Source organism: Hippocampus zosterae, chromosome 2, assembly GCF_025434085.1.
Source record: "Hippocampus zosterae strain Florida chromosome 2, ASM2543408v3, whole genome shotgun sequence".
Classification (NCBI taxonomy): Eukaryota; Metazoa; Chordata; class Actinopteri; order Syngnathiformes; family Syngnathidae; genus Hippocampus; species Hippocampus zosterae.
Genome location: NC_067452.1, coordinates 9630572 through 9648373, shown reverse-complemented (window position 1 = coordinate 9648373; position 17802 = coordinate 9630572). Strand labels below are relative to the sequence as shown.

The 17802-nt window shown below is 42.6% G+C and overlaps 2 protein-coding genes across 3 annotated transcripts in view; one reads left to right on the top strand and one right to left on the bottom strand.

Moving 5' to 3' along the window:
• Positions 1–786: 786 nt before the first annotated feature.
• mdfic2 (MyoD family inhibitor domain containing 2) lies at positions 787–3809 on the top strand. Its single transcript, XM_052056861.1, has 4 exons — positions 787–1219; positions 2143–2225; positions 2454–2606; positions 2688–3809. Exons 2-4 carry the CDS (start codon positions 2150–2152, stop codon positions 2948–2950), a joined length of 492 nt encoding a protein of 163 aa, XP_051912821.1. The 5' UTR covers positions 787–1219; positions 2143–2149; the 3' UTR covers positions 2951–3809.
• Positions 3810–6004: 2195 nt separating this feature from the next.
• Positions 6005–17802, bottom strand: part of mitfb (melanocyte inducing transcription factor b) — a 52232-nt gene continuing 40434 nt past the window's right edge. The window contains exons 1-9 of one of the 2 annotated variants that reach the window (XM_052056667.1): positions 16190–16772; positions 14571–14786; positions 14394–14489; positions 14186–14303; positions 13873–13965; positions 13743–13796; positions 13584–13659; positions 10954–11101; positions 6005–9226 (exon numbers count right to left, since the gene is read on the bottom strand). In XM_052056667.1, coding sequence (XP_051912627.1) covers positions 8825–9226; positions 10954–11101; positions 13584–13659; positions 13743–13796; positions 13873–13965; positions 14186–14303; positions 14394–14489; positions 14571–14786; positions 16190–16222 — 1236 coding nt within the window. In that variant the 5' untranslated portion in view covers positions 16223–16772 and the 3' untranslated portion in view covers positions 6005–8824. Of the gene's footprint in view, positions 9227–10953; positions 11102–13583; positions 13660–13742; positions 13797–13872; positions 13966–14185; positions 14304–14393; positions 14490–14570; positions 14787–16189; positions 16773–17802 lie in introns of those variants that run through there. The other variant, XM_052056662.1, reaches the window with a different exon arrangement.

Below are 17802 nucleotides of genomic sequence, written 5' to 3'. Positions count from 1 at the left end.
GTGTGTGTGTGTGTGTGTGTGTGTGTGTGTGTGTGTGTGTGTGTGTGCGTGCGTGCGTGCGTGCGTGTGCGCGCGTGCGTGCGTGCGTGTGTGTGTACGTGTGTGCGTGCGTGCGTGCGTGCGTGTGTGTGTGTGCGAGAGAGAGATGGTTCCCAATCTGCCCTTGTAGACAATGAGGGGAGTTTGCAGTGTTACAAGTGCTAGCAAGATTTGAATGCAGCCTCACTTTGCCCCCCCCCCTTACTGCACAAGTGGAATTCTCAAACAGGCCTTTAATAATAGCATGCAATTACAAAAGTGTGTAGTCATGATTTATAGTCTCAGCACACATTCCGCTGTATCATAATAGCAGCATGAGCAACGCTGAAGTAGCATTAGCATTTCAAACCGACGCTAGCAGTAGCTGCTACTTTGATTTATTCGTAATTGAGTTGTAACTATAACATGAAATGTCATGGCAGAAATGTTGCTAATACTGTGTCGTATCTGAATCATCTCAGCTGCCTGAGGTTCCTTGGGTGTTGCTTGTGTTTGCTAGTCTTATGCCCAGTTGTTTGCAAATGAGTGATGGATTTCTTTTTTTTTTTTTCTTGCCATTGTTTCAGGAAAGTTTCTGAAGCGCAAGGTGACAGGTCAGCAAGGCTACAGAGTGCTTGAATCTGTGATTGGTTGTGGGTTCTTAAAATCAAATTTGATGTACAACATAGGGACAGCGCGGGGTAGGGGAGGGGGGTATTGAATGTGGATGTCATTCAATACTGTGACAGTTATAATAGAGCCAAAGGGAATTCTTTTTGGTGGGTGATGGGGGTGGTTTATTTTTATTCCTTTTGAAGTTAAATGAGCTGAAACACGTATACACTGCTGTACATGAAAAATAACCTGTACCTGAATACTTTCCAACAGTGACTGGCGTCATTGACCCGTACTAGACAATGTGTGGATTTAAAATCCATTTCTTTATTTTCGATATTGGTTTACTGTGTATTTCACGAAGCCATTACGAGCCTTGAAGTGAGTTGGGAGCATTTTGTCTTCTTTTGTGTTATAAGTGACCATGTTCGTGTCTCCTGTGTGTCATGGCACACGCTTCTAAAAGCGCCTCCTGATTGGCGAGTAAGGATGGATGAGGAGGAGTGGGAGTGGAACAAGATGGGATACATGAGCTCACCGTACAGAGCTCCTAATCCCCACTCAGATGAAGTAATTACCGCCAAAACAGGTAATTTTTTTTCAATTAGATATCGTACATGAAATTTCTTCTTGACATAATTGAAATCATATCTATACTGCTCAGCAATTTTTTACCATTCTTTTAAAAAATTTGACATGCATGTTTGGAAACTTTTCTAGATTATTTTTTTGCACTGATTGCGAAGCTACTTTTTTCCATAATAATAATAATAATATGTAATATAGTAGTGTAATAAGATTTCTGAATTACGGGTTCAGCAACAGGTGGATTTTTTTAAAATCAGAAATGTCATAGCTACAGTATGAATTGCAAGGCATGATAAAATTTGCATTGTGCATGCTTTAATGTGTCAAATTTACATTAAGGGACACATACAGCCATATCTTGATGAAAATTTGCTGTTGATGAGTGTCATTGTTTACACCAGTGTTTTTCAAACTTTTTTGAGCCAAGGCACACTTCTTTCATTTAAAAAATCTCGCGGCACACCACTAGCTGAAAAAGTGTGTGTGTGTGTGGTTGGGGGGGGGGGGGGCTTATCTTAACAATTAACGTGTTATATTGTTACTATAACCGTTTTTTAACATTGAAGAATGACGTTATAACAGCTTGTATTCGAATCGAATAAAGACAAAGAAAAGTAGTTTATAATCTTTCATTTTTATTGTTTCACCGTCGTCCTGCATTTATGCGTCACAAATTCGCTTGTTTCTTCCAGTCTAAACACAAGGCTAGCTGTTGCTGCTCCCTAGCGGTATAGAAGAGTACTACACGATTACTTTGCCGGGCGATAGACCGCACAGGCGTACAAATTGGATATTTTCCCGCGGCACAGCTGACAATATTTCGCGGCACAGGGTTTGAAAAACACTGGTTTACACACACACACACACACACACACAAGCCCAAAGGCACTATTTGCTGCCAAGTAGAATTTTCTTTGCTCGACAGAAGATGACAACGTCTCCTTCACTTGCTCCCGAGATGCATTTTATGGAGCTTGGGGGAAAAGTCAATGCCGAGTGTGATGGTCAGTTTACAATATCTGAATATATTCTTTGTTTAACTGCAGAACCTTGAATGAATCTAAGAATTCAGATTATATACGGAGTGAAACACATTGTCTGTATTTACATTTACAACAATTCAGAGTTTGGACAGACACTGACCATAATACGCAAATAATCAGGACAAAAATGGCATTTTATGTCACTCAACAAAATGTTTGTGACTCGCATGGATACTTCTTGTGCGGTAGGGAGCCCCCTCACCTGCTTAGGGCAGGAAACGCACATCGGGTGGGATGGACCCAGAATCTTGGAAGCATGCTCGGAGGGATTGAAGACAAGCAGCAGCAGCAGTAGCAGTAGTGTGTTTTCCTCTGATGATTCACCAGAGCCTGTCACTGACGGTAGCGCACATGTTTCCGACATGACAATCAAAACTGTTCACAATTGAAACAAAAACCGAGGTGTCTCTTTTCCGCCCCCAGAGGACTGTGCAGGAATTCTGCTGGCTTGTCTGCATTGTCGCTTCCCTGAGTTTATGCACCTGCTGGTGGACACATTCGACCGGGCTGTCGGCCATTGCTTTCCTTCAGTGAATCGTGTCACCGAATCTATTGAGGGCGACCATCAGGGATGGGAGTGCCTGACCTGCAACCTGGGACTGGACTGGAACTTCTGCAACTCCTGCCAGGACTCAGCAGAACTTCTCGAGCTGGCCATGGAGATATCAGAAGTATGCTATCGCTGAGAAGAGCCCGGTAAAGGTGAAGGTGGCACGGCACGCTTTAATACAAAATTGTCACTGAAAAGTTGTCATTCTAACACAGTGGTACCCAACCAAAGTGCCATGAGAGATCAACGGGTGTGCAAGAGAACTCGAGTGACCCCTGCTGAGTTGAGTGCAATAATGGGCTGCCCCCCATGTGTCAGAATTGGAATGTAAACTTGATTTAGTATTCCTCCGAAAGGTACTGCGTGCTCTTCTAGTTCACAAGTGTCAAACACAAGGCCCGGGCCAGATCGGTTCCTGCCACATGATTTTATATGTCTCACAAAAACAAATTGTCTGCATAAACTTATTTTTTCTTGCTAGAATACCAAATTGCAACTTCTCTTTACTTTGAAAAACGAGCAAGCGTTTTTTGTCATCAACCGCCCCCTGACCCTCGTATTTTTCATGCACTTTTTTATTTGCGCCGTATCTTTTTTGAAGGCACGTTTAAACGTTACCATAGTGACCAGAAAATGTTGCAGCCAGAGAGGACGTTCCTTGTGTCATGATTCGTGCTTATTAAGTTTCGAAAATACCACATTTTCATGCAGGTCATATCTTATATTGTATCCGGCCTAAAAGGTCGGCCCCTTAAAATATTGTCTGACGTGAAACCGGTCCATGGGGCAAAAAAGGTTGGGGACCTCTGCACTAACCGGCCTCGTTGTCACTTTGAATACAAGAGCTAAGTACACATGGAGGCCAAGGTCGTCATTTGCAGTGGCGTACAATTGTACCGCGTTATCCTGAGAATCGTCTGATATTGTGGAAATCATTTCAGACCCAATGGATACATTTCACTGGAATAAAGAAATGCTGCTGACTATAACAGAAAGGTGGGCAGTGATCTTTTTACAGTTTGAGCCCTGCGAGTCCCAGGGACTCGCTGATCACAAAAGTATGAGTCCCATTATGCATTTAGAGAGTCCCAAATTTCAAATTCTGAAATGGTCTACTTATTCAATTGCAAATGAAAATAACACAAACAGCAACAATTTTAATTGATAATAGGTTTATTCCTTATGAAGAAAATGCTGCAATTTTTTTTTATAATTAGGCATACAAGATTTGCTGAGAAACAGGTTCTTATTTCGTCCCATGGTTCAGTCTTTGGTTTCATAAATTCTCCTCTCTTTACTCTGCTTCCAATGATGCAAGGCTTTCTCAAAGTCAACTTACCAGCGCAAAAAACTATCCATCTTTAGCTGCTTCCTCTGTGATATCTCCTCAATAAATGTTCGCAACACTTGTTTTAACGTTACACAACTTGGCAATCTTCTGTTTCCCGCGAGGTGAAGCCCGATATCGCCAATCTCGTCTCGCGGGAACGGAAATCTCGTCACGCAAGATTACTTAATGCGAGATCAAAACAACAATGGCCCGGCGATGGTCAAACTGCGTTCGTTGCTGGAAAAAAAGATTTACCGTCGTTTTTGACTGAGAAATTTCCTTGCGTCCCAAAAATGATTTGGAACTGGGTGTTCCGCGGGAAAATTATGCGTCTAAGACGCGGGACGCATAGGTAACGACATGGCTTGGTGCACCCTGGACTGGTCAGCGCTGTTAAGGAATCTATTCTTGACTGTGATTTTTTTTAGCCCCTCTCTGATGTTGGTTCTGTTCAAACACTTGAAACAAAGAATGTAGAATGCTGTTGAAGGTATTTCCTGATTACTGTGATTAAAATCACCTTTAGTGCCCTTTGACCGTCACCATGGGAGAGTCCCTGAAGGCAATCAAGTTTCCCCGGGGAGGGACTCTTATCTCAAGATTTACGCACAGCGGAGAGGTCTGGACTTTCCCAACATGTCAAGATCAAATTGCATCGACCTTTCTTTGTTTCCGGGATTTGCATGGAGGCGTAACTCCCCGCCTCTCATTATCATATTGTCTCTATATACAGTGAAACTCCTCTACAAGGAAACCTACATGGGCGAAAATACCTCCTAGTGTGGAAAAAAATGTTCATGCATTAACACCATTCCCACTTTCCTGCCAACCATACAACGAAAAAGAAAACCCTGTTGCGTTATACAAAATATTTTTCTCTGCTCTTGCCTCGCGACGAGATTCACTACAACGAAGTGTAATCCAACAGCAACATCTACTGCTTCGTTCGGAAACGGCAACAGCAACCACCGTTCGGAAACGGCAACAGCAACCACCACACTGGTTTACACATGCGCAGTAGTCCGGGAAGTATTTGTTGTTGTTAGTTTCAGACGCAGCAAGAACTTTGCATTGCTAAAATGGCGACAAAGTGGACCTTTGGATGTCAAGCTGCTTAGACAAGAAGAACTCTGACGCTGAAAGGGAGGGCATAAGTGATCACAATGAAAGACGGAGGAAGCAAAATTAGACATTATCCAAGAAATTGATGTAAGTGAAAGTGAATGCCGACTGTACATTTCACAATTTCTTTCCCATTTTTTCTTTCTACACTGACTATATGAAGTGTATGCTCATACTTATGCACTATTGGAATAAAAATAAAGAGTACACATACGTTTGTGTGTGCATGTACACATACTTCTGTGTGTGTGTTACATCTGAGATCAAATTTGCTACAGTGAAAACCACCCTGTTGTGAAAGATTTCTTGCTGCAAACATGATTTCGTTGTAGAGGAGTTTTACTGTATTCTCATGACTGTATTTTTTCTGGGCTTCCTGACGAAATCTGAAACTCTCAGGGGCCTGGATTGATTCGTAAACTGCAGAAAAGAAAAAGAAAACCTTTAAAGGTACTGTTTATTGTCTCCAGCCTGTATTTGGATAACCAACATCCTCATCATCCAAAATTAACGAACATGCGGAGGAAGAGAAAGGCCCACTCTCCCCCAACAGCGCTCAATCACAAATCATAGACAACCTAACAAGCATGCGTTTGCCTTCCGTGGACACAATTCACGCAAGTGCAGGTATAATAGTTAACACGCCACAGAGAAAGCGCATCAGATTCAAACACAGGAGCTTTGGGTGCAAGGCAGGCATACAAACTACAAATCACCGCTGGGCGTCGTCACTTCAAATCTGTTCAACATTTAAAAACTTTATTTTGGTCGAACTATTAGTGTGAAATTAAAGCAAACAACAATCATTGTGACATTTAATGCGTTGGGTGCGCAATATTTTTCAGTGTGGTTGACATTCGACATGGTTTTTATTTTCACATGAAAACTGAGGGAAAAAAACCCCTCCAAACTCTCAAATAAAGCTTTTAATGTTTTTCCAAACATAATTTGAGTTCACAGAGTCGAGTGCGTACTGTGACTATTGCCACACCACCACAAAACCGAGCAAGAAGCAGAGGACACGTTAGAATGAACCACAGAGGCCATAACAGCAAGTTCACGGATCGAACTTGGTACTTCATCTGCAAAAGGTGTCGTAGAATCACAGCGGGTGCCTTTCATGTTGCATCACTGAAAATCGAATCACATCTGCTGGTTCAGCCAGGTTGTAAAAAATTAGATTTCAAGATTGGCATCAAACGATGGAGCTTACTGATAAGCATTTGTTTCAAGGGTGGCCTGCGCTTTGCCTCGACCAGAAATCGAAGTGTTACTTGCACCAGATAAGATATCTCCGGAAAAGCCAAGTGTTGCATAACGCACCGTTACATCCCTTTCCGTCCAGATGGTCATGATTCTTTAAACGATTCACATCAAAGCCACACGATTCTTCTGACTACCGGTACTTGTAACGATCCTGTTCGGCAGGGTAGCTGACCTCATGAGATATTACAGCTACCGTACATGCAGTAACTTTGGCACACTGGCAGCACATTGGTGGCTGTCGTCGATTTGAATTACATTCAGGCAAACAGAAATGACAGTGATAAATTCCAACAATGGGATTATTATCCATAAAATAAATAACACATAGGTGACAAATATTAAGTGTCAATCAGCCAAGATTATTCATCAATAATATATTTAAAAAAATAACACATCTTGATCCAAACAAACCACCTCTTCTCCAACAGCACTTGTGAATATAATAAATGGCCACAATTCAAAAGAATTAATATTCAGCAGATTGATGTTTGGTTGTGCTTGTTGGAGAAGCTTGCTACTTGGACTAACATGACCTTTGTTGTCCAGAAGAATTGGAGTCAAAGGAGGAATAACATTAAACAAAATACTGTTTCCTTTTTTTTTAAGAAGACATGTACCTACATTAAAAAAAATTGTAAAAATATATACTAAACGGGTATGGGTTTAATCACAGATAAATTATAGGCCGTTCTCCTAATATGTTCTTGCACATCACTTAATTCAATGATTTATCATGACACTTTTTAGTTTCTATTAAAAATATATATTTTCTATGCCTCTACATCCAACAGATTCTTGGGAGTTTTTTTTTTTTTTTGTACTGCAAAAAGTTTGCAAAGCAGCTTGACATTCTCCCTAAACGCCAGTAAACATCTGCAACACAATATTGGTGCCACAATCTCCAGCTCCTCTTAAATCAGTGGCGAAACAGGGAACACCTCAAGGCACTTGCATCATTTATAAAGATCACATCATCACGTCGTCAGGACGTGAATAGACAGGCACAAACAAACTCAACCATTACCTGGCTGGAGACGGAGTTGTAATAGGAAAGAAGTCAATACCATGCTGAACATCATGTGCTACAAGTGCTGGAAAACAAATACACAATCTTCATACATCAGACGTCTTAAGCAATATTGTGTAAATGTTGGGAAAAGCCCAGAAGGATCGTGACACAATGCAGATACCGAAAAGAAAAAAAAAAAGCTATGATTTGATTTAAAGAGGTCATTCCAGTGTTTCTTTTTACTTGTGACTATGCGCTCCGCAGACTTGACAAGTGAAAGTATCCGAGCCATGTGGGCAGACAGGTGGCAAACGAAAGGACCAAAGAGCTGGGAAGGTCACCCTTCTGCTCTGTATCTGCAGGCATCTCTGACAATCAAGTCATGTCCCTTGATATATATGATGACGTTGTTATCGTGGACGCACTCGTGCGTGAATTTGTGGCTAAAATGAGCTTCATATAGGAAAACTGCACTGTTCTGGTACAGCGCTGTCAAAATGGCTTTCATCAATTTGCTTATTTACTTTTTTGTCTATAACATTAGACAAATAGCATCATCGCCCTCGTCACTTATTACATACTGGCACAATAGCAATATAAATACTGTACCACTATGTTTGCCAAACAGCTGTGTTTTGAATTAAATGTTTGTCGTGCTTATTTTTCTCGAGTTCAAAAACGTCGTGGAGAAAATGCAGTCAGGATAACGAAAAATGATAATGGAGGGGAACGTATGAACCACTTACCAACATAGAGCATTTGGTTTCCATCTAAAACGGAAGCATTTGTCAAGAGTTTTGCATTGAAGACTAACAACCACGGCAGGTGCATCGCGATTCAATACTGATGTCATAATAAGGCATCGACATGTTCAAGTTCGAAGACACAAGGAGTGTAAAGCACTACAGTAATAAATACCTTATCCTCTATTCCTGCTACTGCGATTTCAAAAGCAGCGCTTCCTCGCCACACGCTCCACTGCGTTAGCATCATTTGTCATTTCCTCACATTCTTTGGAATCACCACAAATAGAGTACATTTTAGCATCTAGCCGACGAGAAGTACGTTTTCTTTTACATATAAAACTCTCAAAGTGTAACTATTGTCATCAACGTTTCGATTAAAGCAAACAGACTTTGAAACCAATCCTTGAAAATCAAGGTTAGACACCGACATAAAAAAGGCAACGACCGAAAACGTGTAAACGCTGGAAAAAGATAAAAATAAAAAACACCTGCAGCCCAGAGTGAAGCCGCATGGAGGGGATCTTCCAGAAGGGGGCGCTAACAGCCTTGCTCATTCTCATCCATGCTTACGCTGCTCTTGCGACTGCTGTCCTTTGAGGCATCCGGGGAGACTGACGACAGCAAAGGGTCCCCGCCTCGCACGGGCGAGACATTGTCTTCCATGAGGATGTCGTTGAGTTTGGAGGCCGGCCTGCCGTGAATGACGTAGTGCCCGTCGGCGAAATTGGGGTGACCCTCGTTTCGCTCCAGGGTGCCGGGGTGCTCGGGCGTGCAGGCGGGGTGCTGCTGGTGATGCGTGTGGGGGAGGAGCGTGTACAAGTCCTGGTGACAGTCCTCCAGAGCGGGCTCCTGCTTGATCCTCCGGCCCACCAGATCAGCGGAGCACAGCGCCGAGGACGTGATGGCCAGGCCGTGAGCTCGCGCCTGCATCTCCAACTCCTGCACACACGTGCGCGCGCACGCATACGGAGAGCGGTGAATGGCGACTCGCTCTTTTCATTTATAAAATGGTATCTGACTGCGAATCTCGCACACAAGGTTATTTTCACGTGGGTGAATGAATCCACGAATAAAACAACGTGCGAGTCTGTCTCCAGTGCTGGCTGAGGTCTTGCACCTAAACGTATTGGTAGCAGCATTGCGAGAGTGAAAAGACACAAATGAGCTCAACATTCCTTGAAATCAGTCGCAACAAACTAAGTTCAATGCTAAAGTTCAAAGGTTTGGTGCGACTTTCACTTTTTTGACTTTTAATTTTGATTCCAAATTGGAGAATGCCACTACAATAATGAAAAGGTAGTTTGTTTGTTAAAATATCATGTAATCGAAAACAATCGAACAAGGATGTGCAGTGCACGTTTTTGAGAAAAAAGGAAAACAGCTTAAAAAGCAGATTTGTGGAAACACCTCACACACCTAAAACACCCCAACCCAAAAGATTAAATACAGTATGTTCATGGTATATGTATGTTCGGAGCGGACATGCATTAGGTCGACTTCATGTGTGTCATGTGACTGAAAGTGAGCATTTGAGAAACTTTGTGAAATTGGTTGTAAAATCCACATCCATTTGCACATGATGTGCGATTAAAAAAAAAAGAGAGACAGCTTTTATTTTGTGATATGAAGCGCACTTAATTGTGTCTGCCTCGGGCATCGGAGTCATGCTAGTTAGTTGTTGTAGTGGTTTGTGCTTCGTGAAATCTGCACTCGCATGTATACAACCACGTTCAGTTTGCAGTTAACGAACGGTACGTTGAAAGTGTGTGATATGCTTGCAAATATTCAGCAAAATCACCATCAAGAGAGCCCTTGGAGACAACAAATTCATCACGATCGCTATTGATCGGGGTTCTGAGTGCTTCATGTCGGGGAAGTTTTCAAGACACACAAAGCCCCAAACACAAGAACAATCGGGAGCTAAATAGAAGCCGGAGTTTTTTGTTTTTGTTGTGTGTTTGTGAATTGCTTCAAGCTGGACACCAACCATGTGATCAATCAGGTGAGGTCCGAATCGCGTGTGAAAATCAACTGACGGACGACAAGTTAACGGGCCAGTAGACTCTGTCTGTTCATTTCACACTGAATTGTTTGTTTTCTTTGATCATTTCGAGAGGTTGTGCGGGGCACATGCTTTAAAAGTGATGGGACGATAACTCCACTCTGCTTTGTTCCTACTGTGATTGAACTTCAGGGAAGCAACCTCCAGAGCTGCGAGTGCTTAGGGGAGTGTGGTGAAACCAGGCCCCTGACATTTAACAGGGCGACACGTGCCACTGCCACATCTGGCCGAAGCCTGCGAAAAGCTATTCTGTAACAGCACATGTCTCATGTAACATGTCACATGATACCTGCATTATTGCAAACTCCGTTTTCTGCCACGCTTATCTTGTTGAGGATTGAGCAGAACTAGAGGCTCACCGCCACTGATTTCAGGTGAAAGGCAGACTACATCCCGCAGCACATGTCGAGACAGACCGGCGTTTTCACGCCACCATTAACCGAATTGGGAAATGCTTCTTGCACGCAAGTTTGGCGAGTAAACCACGAAACCCTGCTGCAACCATCAACCGGTTTTCTACAACTGCACGCAAGTGATGGTTTTGTCTGGGTTACAGAATTGTAGTTGATTGAATGAGAAGGATGATGAGGACGTCTTCCACTACCTGTATCCTCAGCATAAGATGCCGATTGGCATTTTCAAGCTTCCTCTGACAGTTCTCCAGCTCTTTGGCCCTCTGCTGCTCACGCTGCAGCTTCCTGATGTAATCCACGGACGCCTTGAGGATGGTGCCCTTGTTCCAGCGCATGTCTCTGAGAAGCACATAGCTGAAGTTAACCATGTTCCATAAAGCTCAGACGCAACTAATACGACTGAGATAACATTTCAAACGAGGCGTGCCATAGGTTTGAGGCGTCTTGCGCCTGCACGTTGCGTCGCCATAACTTGTACATATTTGACACCGAAGAGTCGGGAGGTCCCCCCAAGGCTTTGATATTTTTGCGTTCTGGTCTTTTGCAACAGCTGTGACGTGCAATGTTAAAGGGTCTAAAACGAGACATCCTGTGGTTCCAGCGCCCTCTTTTTTTCCCCACAGACATCAATTCGGCATTGTTGTCACCTCGGCTAGTAGCTAATCGGTGTAACATTTTTTGTTTCCCACTTTACATCCTGAATAAAGATGAGAACAATAGAGCCTTATGGGAAGAAGCCCCTATGGTGTCAGTTTGAAAAAAGAAAAGAAAAATCTACGGACTTCTTTGCAAAAGTGAGGCCTTTTGTGAAATTTGCATGGGAATACAGAAAGGGGATTATCATGTTCCAATTCCGCCTGCAACAATGTTATTTTCCTCACTTTGTGAGTGTCTACACAATGACAATACAGACGGTATTGTATCTTCGCAAAGATTACACTGTACAACAAAATTCCCTTCTAATGTGGGCCACTGATTACAAAGAGATATGGATGACGCGATCTGTTGCAAGTGCATTTTCGATTGGAAAAACAATGACAGATCAGTCTCGCAGTCAAATCTTAGAATTAAAAAAAGATATACATTCATTGACGAGCGCAATCATTGTCAAATTCTAAAAAATCTTCCTGTGTTTAATGCGGAAAAAAAAGCCCCACCAAATTGAAAGAGGCCAGGATACAGAATGTTGATGAGCTAAAGGTATCAAATATTGCCGGGAAAAAAACAAAACAAATATTTACGGCATCCGGTAACGTTTGGCCACTTTCCGTGTTTACCGCGTGGACATTTGTTGCTGACTGACGCACACTTCCGGAAACAGATTTAACTTCACCACACCGTCGGTGATTTTCACGTCTGCTTTGACACTTGGGCATGATGAGTTATAAGAAATGGATGACGAAATAATTTCTCGACATGTGTATCGTGTATAGGCGTAATACAACATATTAATTTCGTGCGAGTAAGGTACAATACAATACAATGCAACTGTATGTCTAAAGAACTTTTAAAACTTTTAAAAAGTTGCCAGATTGCTGACAAGACCAAAGTTACCTGGATGTTTTGCAGTCATAAACTGAGCTATCATCATAGCACGTCGAGACTGAAATACCTTTATGGCCAAGTACACAGCTGACGCGAGTACTCTGCCACCTCGTCTCAGACAGACAGCTATGGATCATTTCAAAGCGAAGAAAGAATTTGCTGAAGCCATAGCTAAATGTATGGCAACTGCATGCAAGCCTGTCAACATTGTCCACAGCTCGACTCAAGCTGAAATAATTCGCATTGCGTCTAACGACTCCACTACAGATTGCCAGCGAGAGCCTCCATTACAAGCTATGAACAGAAATTGTACGTAGCGGAGAAGGCTAAGGTATACCAAGCGGAAGAAGACACTGTTTCGGGAGAGAAATGAGAGACTCGGTTGATGAGCCTCTGGTGAATAAAGAGCAGGCAGCCTGTCGAATACAATGTATGTCACGGACGCGATTGTTACTTGTTTGGAACTATTTTGTGTGGAAGGTTACAGGGTTCCGTGTCCATATAAATAAAGCGGGTGCAGCTTCTCTGTGTTCGTCTGACAGTGACGGTGCGCAGAGGCGGTGACATGACAACAAAAGTTCAGCGGTGCAGTGGTAACGACCTAGCGAAAATAAAACATCTCCTGTGTTGTCATCGAACAAAGTGTAATCATCTGAAATGATGTCTACACAAAACCGTAGAGACCTCCGCGCAAGGAGGACCAACACAATCAACAGAGCCCGATTGCTGTGTTCAAAGCAAACTTGAGAAAAATGAAGTATGCAACCATGGCTTAAATCCACTACAGGCTGAGTACTAGTTTACCTTAGATGTGAACTTTATAATGTTATATTGCTCTGTTTTGATTTCATTAAAAAAGATGTTAAAGCAGCTGTTGTGTGACAAAATATTTTTTTTCACTGTTGTTGATGGACAGTAATATTGTGTGACTAACTGCTCCAAGTGAAAAATGTTCATGTAAAATAGAAAATCGAAATTGTTATTTCAATAAATATTTGCATTTTGCACATAGAAAACAGATTCATGATTCCACGTTGATGAGAGCATTAAAATGGGGAAAATAGGACAAAAAAATATAAAAGGAAATTCAGAAACGATAAAAAAAATTTGTGAGTCATCACGATTAATTTTGAGTGAATTTGAGTTAATTATGACAGTTGCATTTTTAATTAGATTAAATATTTTAATTGTTTTACAGCTCTACTCGGTACGCTTCCACGTAGGAATACCACCGGTAGGCGTCTGGAAGACTATGCGGGTAAAAGGCGTGACTTACGGGTCATTTGACTTTGGAATTAAAGTTCCCAGTTCCTTAATTCGATCGTTGATGTTGAACCGTCGTCTTCTCTCAACTACAGGACAAAAGCAGACGGGATGAAACATGATGCTCGAGTGCTATTCAAATACATTTGCCCCAAATGAATGCAACACTCACTCAAATTGTGGTTGTCCTTCTTCTGTCTCTCCTTTGCTAGAGCTCTTACCTCAGCTGCGGGGAAAGGCAGAGGTCAATCCCCGTGCAACCCATACAGCGCTGGTATTTAAAAATCAAATGTCACACATACCAACTGGAAACCCTTCAGGCCTCTGGTAGTTGTCAAATTTGCCACATGATCCAGATTTATCCAACATGTGCATTACGGCCGGAGATTGTGATGCTGCACGGTGGATGTTTTCAGTGTCCGTGACGTACAAGAGAGGCACAGATACAAGGGAGCGTTACAAACGATTCTTCTCATTGATGGGCGACATTTCAGAGGCAATGCAATGCTGTGATATCCGGGGAGTAGAACTTGGCACTGATGTTTTCCACGCAGATAAAATGAAGAGTTGCGGAATTTTCATTCGATTCAACCACTGGATCCTCCAAGCACTTACCTGGATATTCCCTTTTGATGTTGGGCAGGTTGGCAGGGCAGGAGTTGCTGACGGACAATCCTTGCTGGGGCATACCCTGATTTGCATACATGTCCATGAGGGTGGCGGGCACTGGGATCTGGGGGACACAGATGATGATGGGCAAAGTGGCGCTTGGTTTCAAACGCAACTCCCAAATGTGGCGATGAGACTGTTGCTCAGGATGTACCGTGTTGGCCATTTGAAGTCCTGGGTCCATCAGGCCGAGGATATCGTCGCTGTAACTGGACTCCAGACTAATAATGTCATCGATGACATCATCCATCTAAAGCAAAAGGACGTCATTCAAGCAAGAGCTGATAAAAATGGGCGTTCATTCGGAATGGACCGGAGCGGCCGCAGCGACCTCTTTCTCGCAGTTGGAATTCAGGGTCAATAAGGCCATAGGGCTGTTGGGGGCGCTGTTGCCCGGCCCTGGCGGCATGCCACCGTGGTCAGAGGTCTGGTTGGGGCAGGGCAAGCTCAGTACCTGTGAGCCAAGCTTTCCCAGGTACTGCTTGACCTGCTGCTGTTGGGAGCGCTGGATGTGGTACTTGGTCGGGTTCTCCAGATGAGTCTGCACCTGTTTGGGACCCAAAAGAACATCAACGACATCAGTTTGGGACGTCAGCCATACTGTACGTAACTTAAACTCACCTGAAAGACAGAAAAACGGAAAAACAAAGTCTCCATACCCCCTGTTTAAATGGGAGGGTTCCCTCCTCCCGTTTTTTTTTCATACCCAACTGGGAGGTAAGAAATATTTCAGTTTGAACGTAATGTTTGATTGTAATTCACTTTTATAAGATGACACAAGCCTTTATAGTATAGTAAATAGTTGTGGGCCATCAGGGCCTGCGAGGCCTTCTCCGCTGGCCTAAACATGATCAGAAGCACTGACCTACTTTGGATACTTACAACCTGGGTCTTAAACATTGTTTCTTTAACATTGTTATATTAATTTGCTCACAACAGTTTATTCCCTTCATTTCGTATCACTTAGCTGCACCACCTCCAGTAGTAGGTGTTTATATTTTGAGGCTGAATGTTCTGCCATGACAATCTCCTCCGCCAGGAGCCTTCAGAATCAGTAGTTACTTCAGCCATACTATCAATGGGACTGTTTCTGTAACTAATCAGATTTTTGATTCGTCCTTACAGAATTAGCCTGGTCCGGAGAGCTGGCCATTGATGGTCTCAGCATTTTTTTCCCATCCTCTGATTGGTGAGTCAAAGCAGAACTTTATACATTAATACAGTGGATATAAATGATCTCTGGTGATGATTGAAATGTCTTAAAATGTCTTATGTCTGTGTCATGTCATGATAGTAATCCTGATGGTGAAGTCCTTTACACGATGAACTGTACGCGGCCCTGTAACGTACGGTTTTGTATAGTAGCAACGTGTTCATGGTGGTATTAAATCAGGCCTGGGCACTCAACACATGACTCAGAACTGTCGACTGATGTTAGGATTTTAGCAAGTGACTAGGAGTCACTCCAAGTGAAAAGACAGATGATTATGAACAAAACAGCGCAATGATGAGTAGAATGTGAAACAAAATTCATAAAAAAGCACTGCACACCATTGGGAACACGAATGTTAGCACCGATGCTCATGTTAATCAAGACGACAAAAGAGGTACATTCCACTCAATTCTGTGATCCGGCGTCACTATTCTCATTATGACAAGGATCAATGTGATGTTATTTTAAAACAACCTTAAGCAGCAAAAAAAGTAATTATGATGAATCAAACACTGCAGCTGTCGTGAAAGGGAAAAAAGGAGCTGGGTGTATCTTGTACCACTACATTTTTTCCACCACCCCACTGGCTACAGTTTCATCCAGTGCACAACATAAATGTAAGTTGGAGAGCTAGTTGTGTTAAACTCGTCAAAGTCAAGCCTACGTGTAAAATGTTCAATGCAAAGACACACTGTGTTGACCATTCATACCATCAATATAAATTAAAACAAACATACCTCACAAGGGTGATATCCAAGCATCTCAAGCATTCCGTATCCTGATTTACAACGTCCAGTCTAAGAATCACAATCTTGGCTCAACTAAGATCTAGGCGAGAATGGACTGTAACGACTTCTTTTCTCAGGACTGAGACGATGGCTGTGAGGGAAGCCACCGTGGCTTGTCTTTAAACGCGGAAAAAAAAAAAAAAAGAAATACGTCATTAGTGATGCGAGTTAGAGATTGCCGGCAGACATAATGAGCCTTTTCTAATTTGGTTAGTTTCATGTAAAAACTGAAGTTATGCCTTTATGGCGCATCACTTGATGTGAGGATGCCGGAGTAACAGTGAGTGCCTTTGTCTGGCGAGGGCCACCTCTTCGGCTGGAACCTGCCTCGGGCTTCTACTTGGCCCCATCCAGTTGTTTAACCCTGTGGATCCTTGGCAAGTGAGCCCACATCAGCACAGCATACATAATGAAGCCTACTATACCTTTGTTCTCACTCGCCTCAATTCCACTGTTTCCTGCTTTTCATTTGTCACATCAATAGTAGTCAGCAACTCATAACACTCTGCCTCGACTTTTTGACACGGCTCTATTTGCTATGATTAGAGATTTAGGCTGCCGGAGGTACCGCTCTTGGATATATCAGCAGCTTTTGAGGCTGCGTACCCAAGACAAACAAATCCAATATTTCATAAGGTCAGCCTGTTCCCCCAGAAAGTCAATGGAAAACAAATATGAAGTGTTCTGCATGAGTAGCTTTCCTTCCACCTGTCATACAATCAGGTCTTGTGTTCCTGCGAAAAGTCATAAGAGCCTAAACACTCTCCTGTTCATGCTGGGAGACATCATCATTGTCCCAGTGCCCATGTGAGATGCGTTAAGAAAAAAAGTCCTGCAGATAAGCTTCTCCGTGGGCAGCAAATTGTGATTACAGGGTTGTAAAAACGACAACACTGAGGGGCCAGGGGGTCTGGAGATATTTACAACTCTTCAGAGGAATGTCAATAACACCGTGGCAAAGAATGGGATTTCTCGCCAGTGAATTAAACTGGATGGACTTCATTCACTTCACTGGTACAGCAGTAATAATCAATGTTATTGTAAATAGGAATAAAAATGAGAAACAGTCCAGCATTAAAGTTAATCCGACAACTAAACAAAGTTGTTATTCAGAAAATGAATCCAGAAAAAATATACGGTACCTGACCCCTTAAAATGTTTACGTCCCTATAGCAAACAGACGTAAACAAACAACTCCTAATAAATCCATTCAAGTTCATCAATTCACATTGGGTTTCGCTTGCCACTAAAAGAGGTTTCAGTTTTTAGTCTGAGACTACAATCATTGAAAACAATATTTGATGACTTTTATTTTATATAAGGAAGAAAAGATCAACTCTTGAGGATATGTAATATTCTTGAAAAGAAAACCTTTTTGTCTACTTGTTGATCCTTGATCCCTTTTTTCCTATCCCAGCTTTCTTTGGGCAAGAGGTGGGGTACAGACTGACCTACAAGAAATGCACCAAGAAAACGGTATTAAAGATGTTAAATTGTTAATTTAGGGGCATATTCTCCCATGTGCTGGAGTTAGAAAAGACGCACAGCTTATGGTGGGTGAT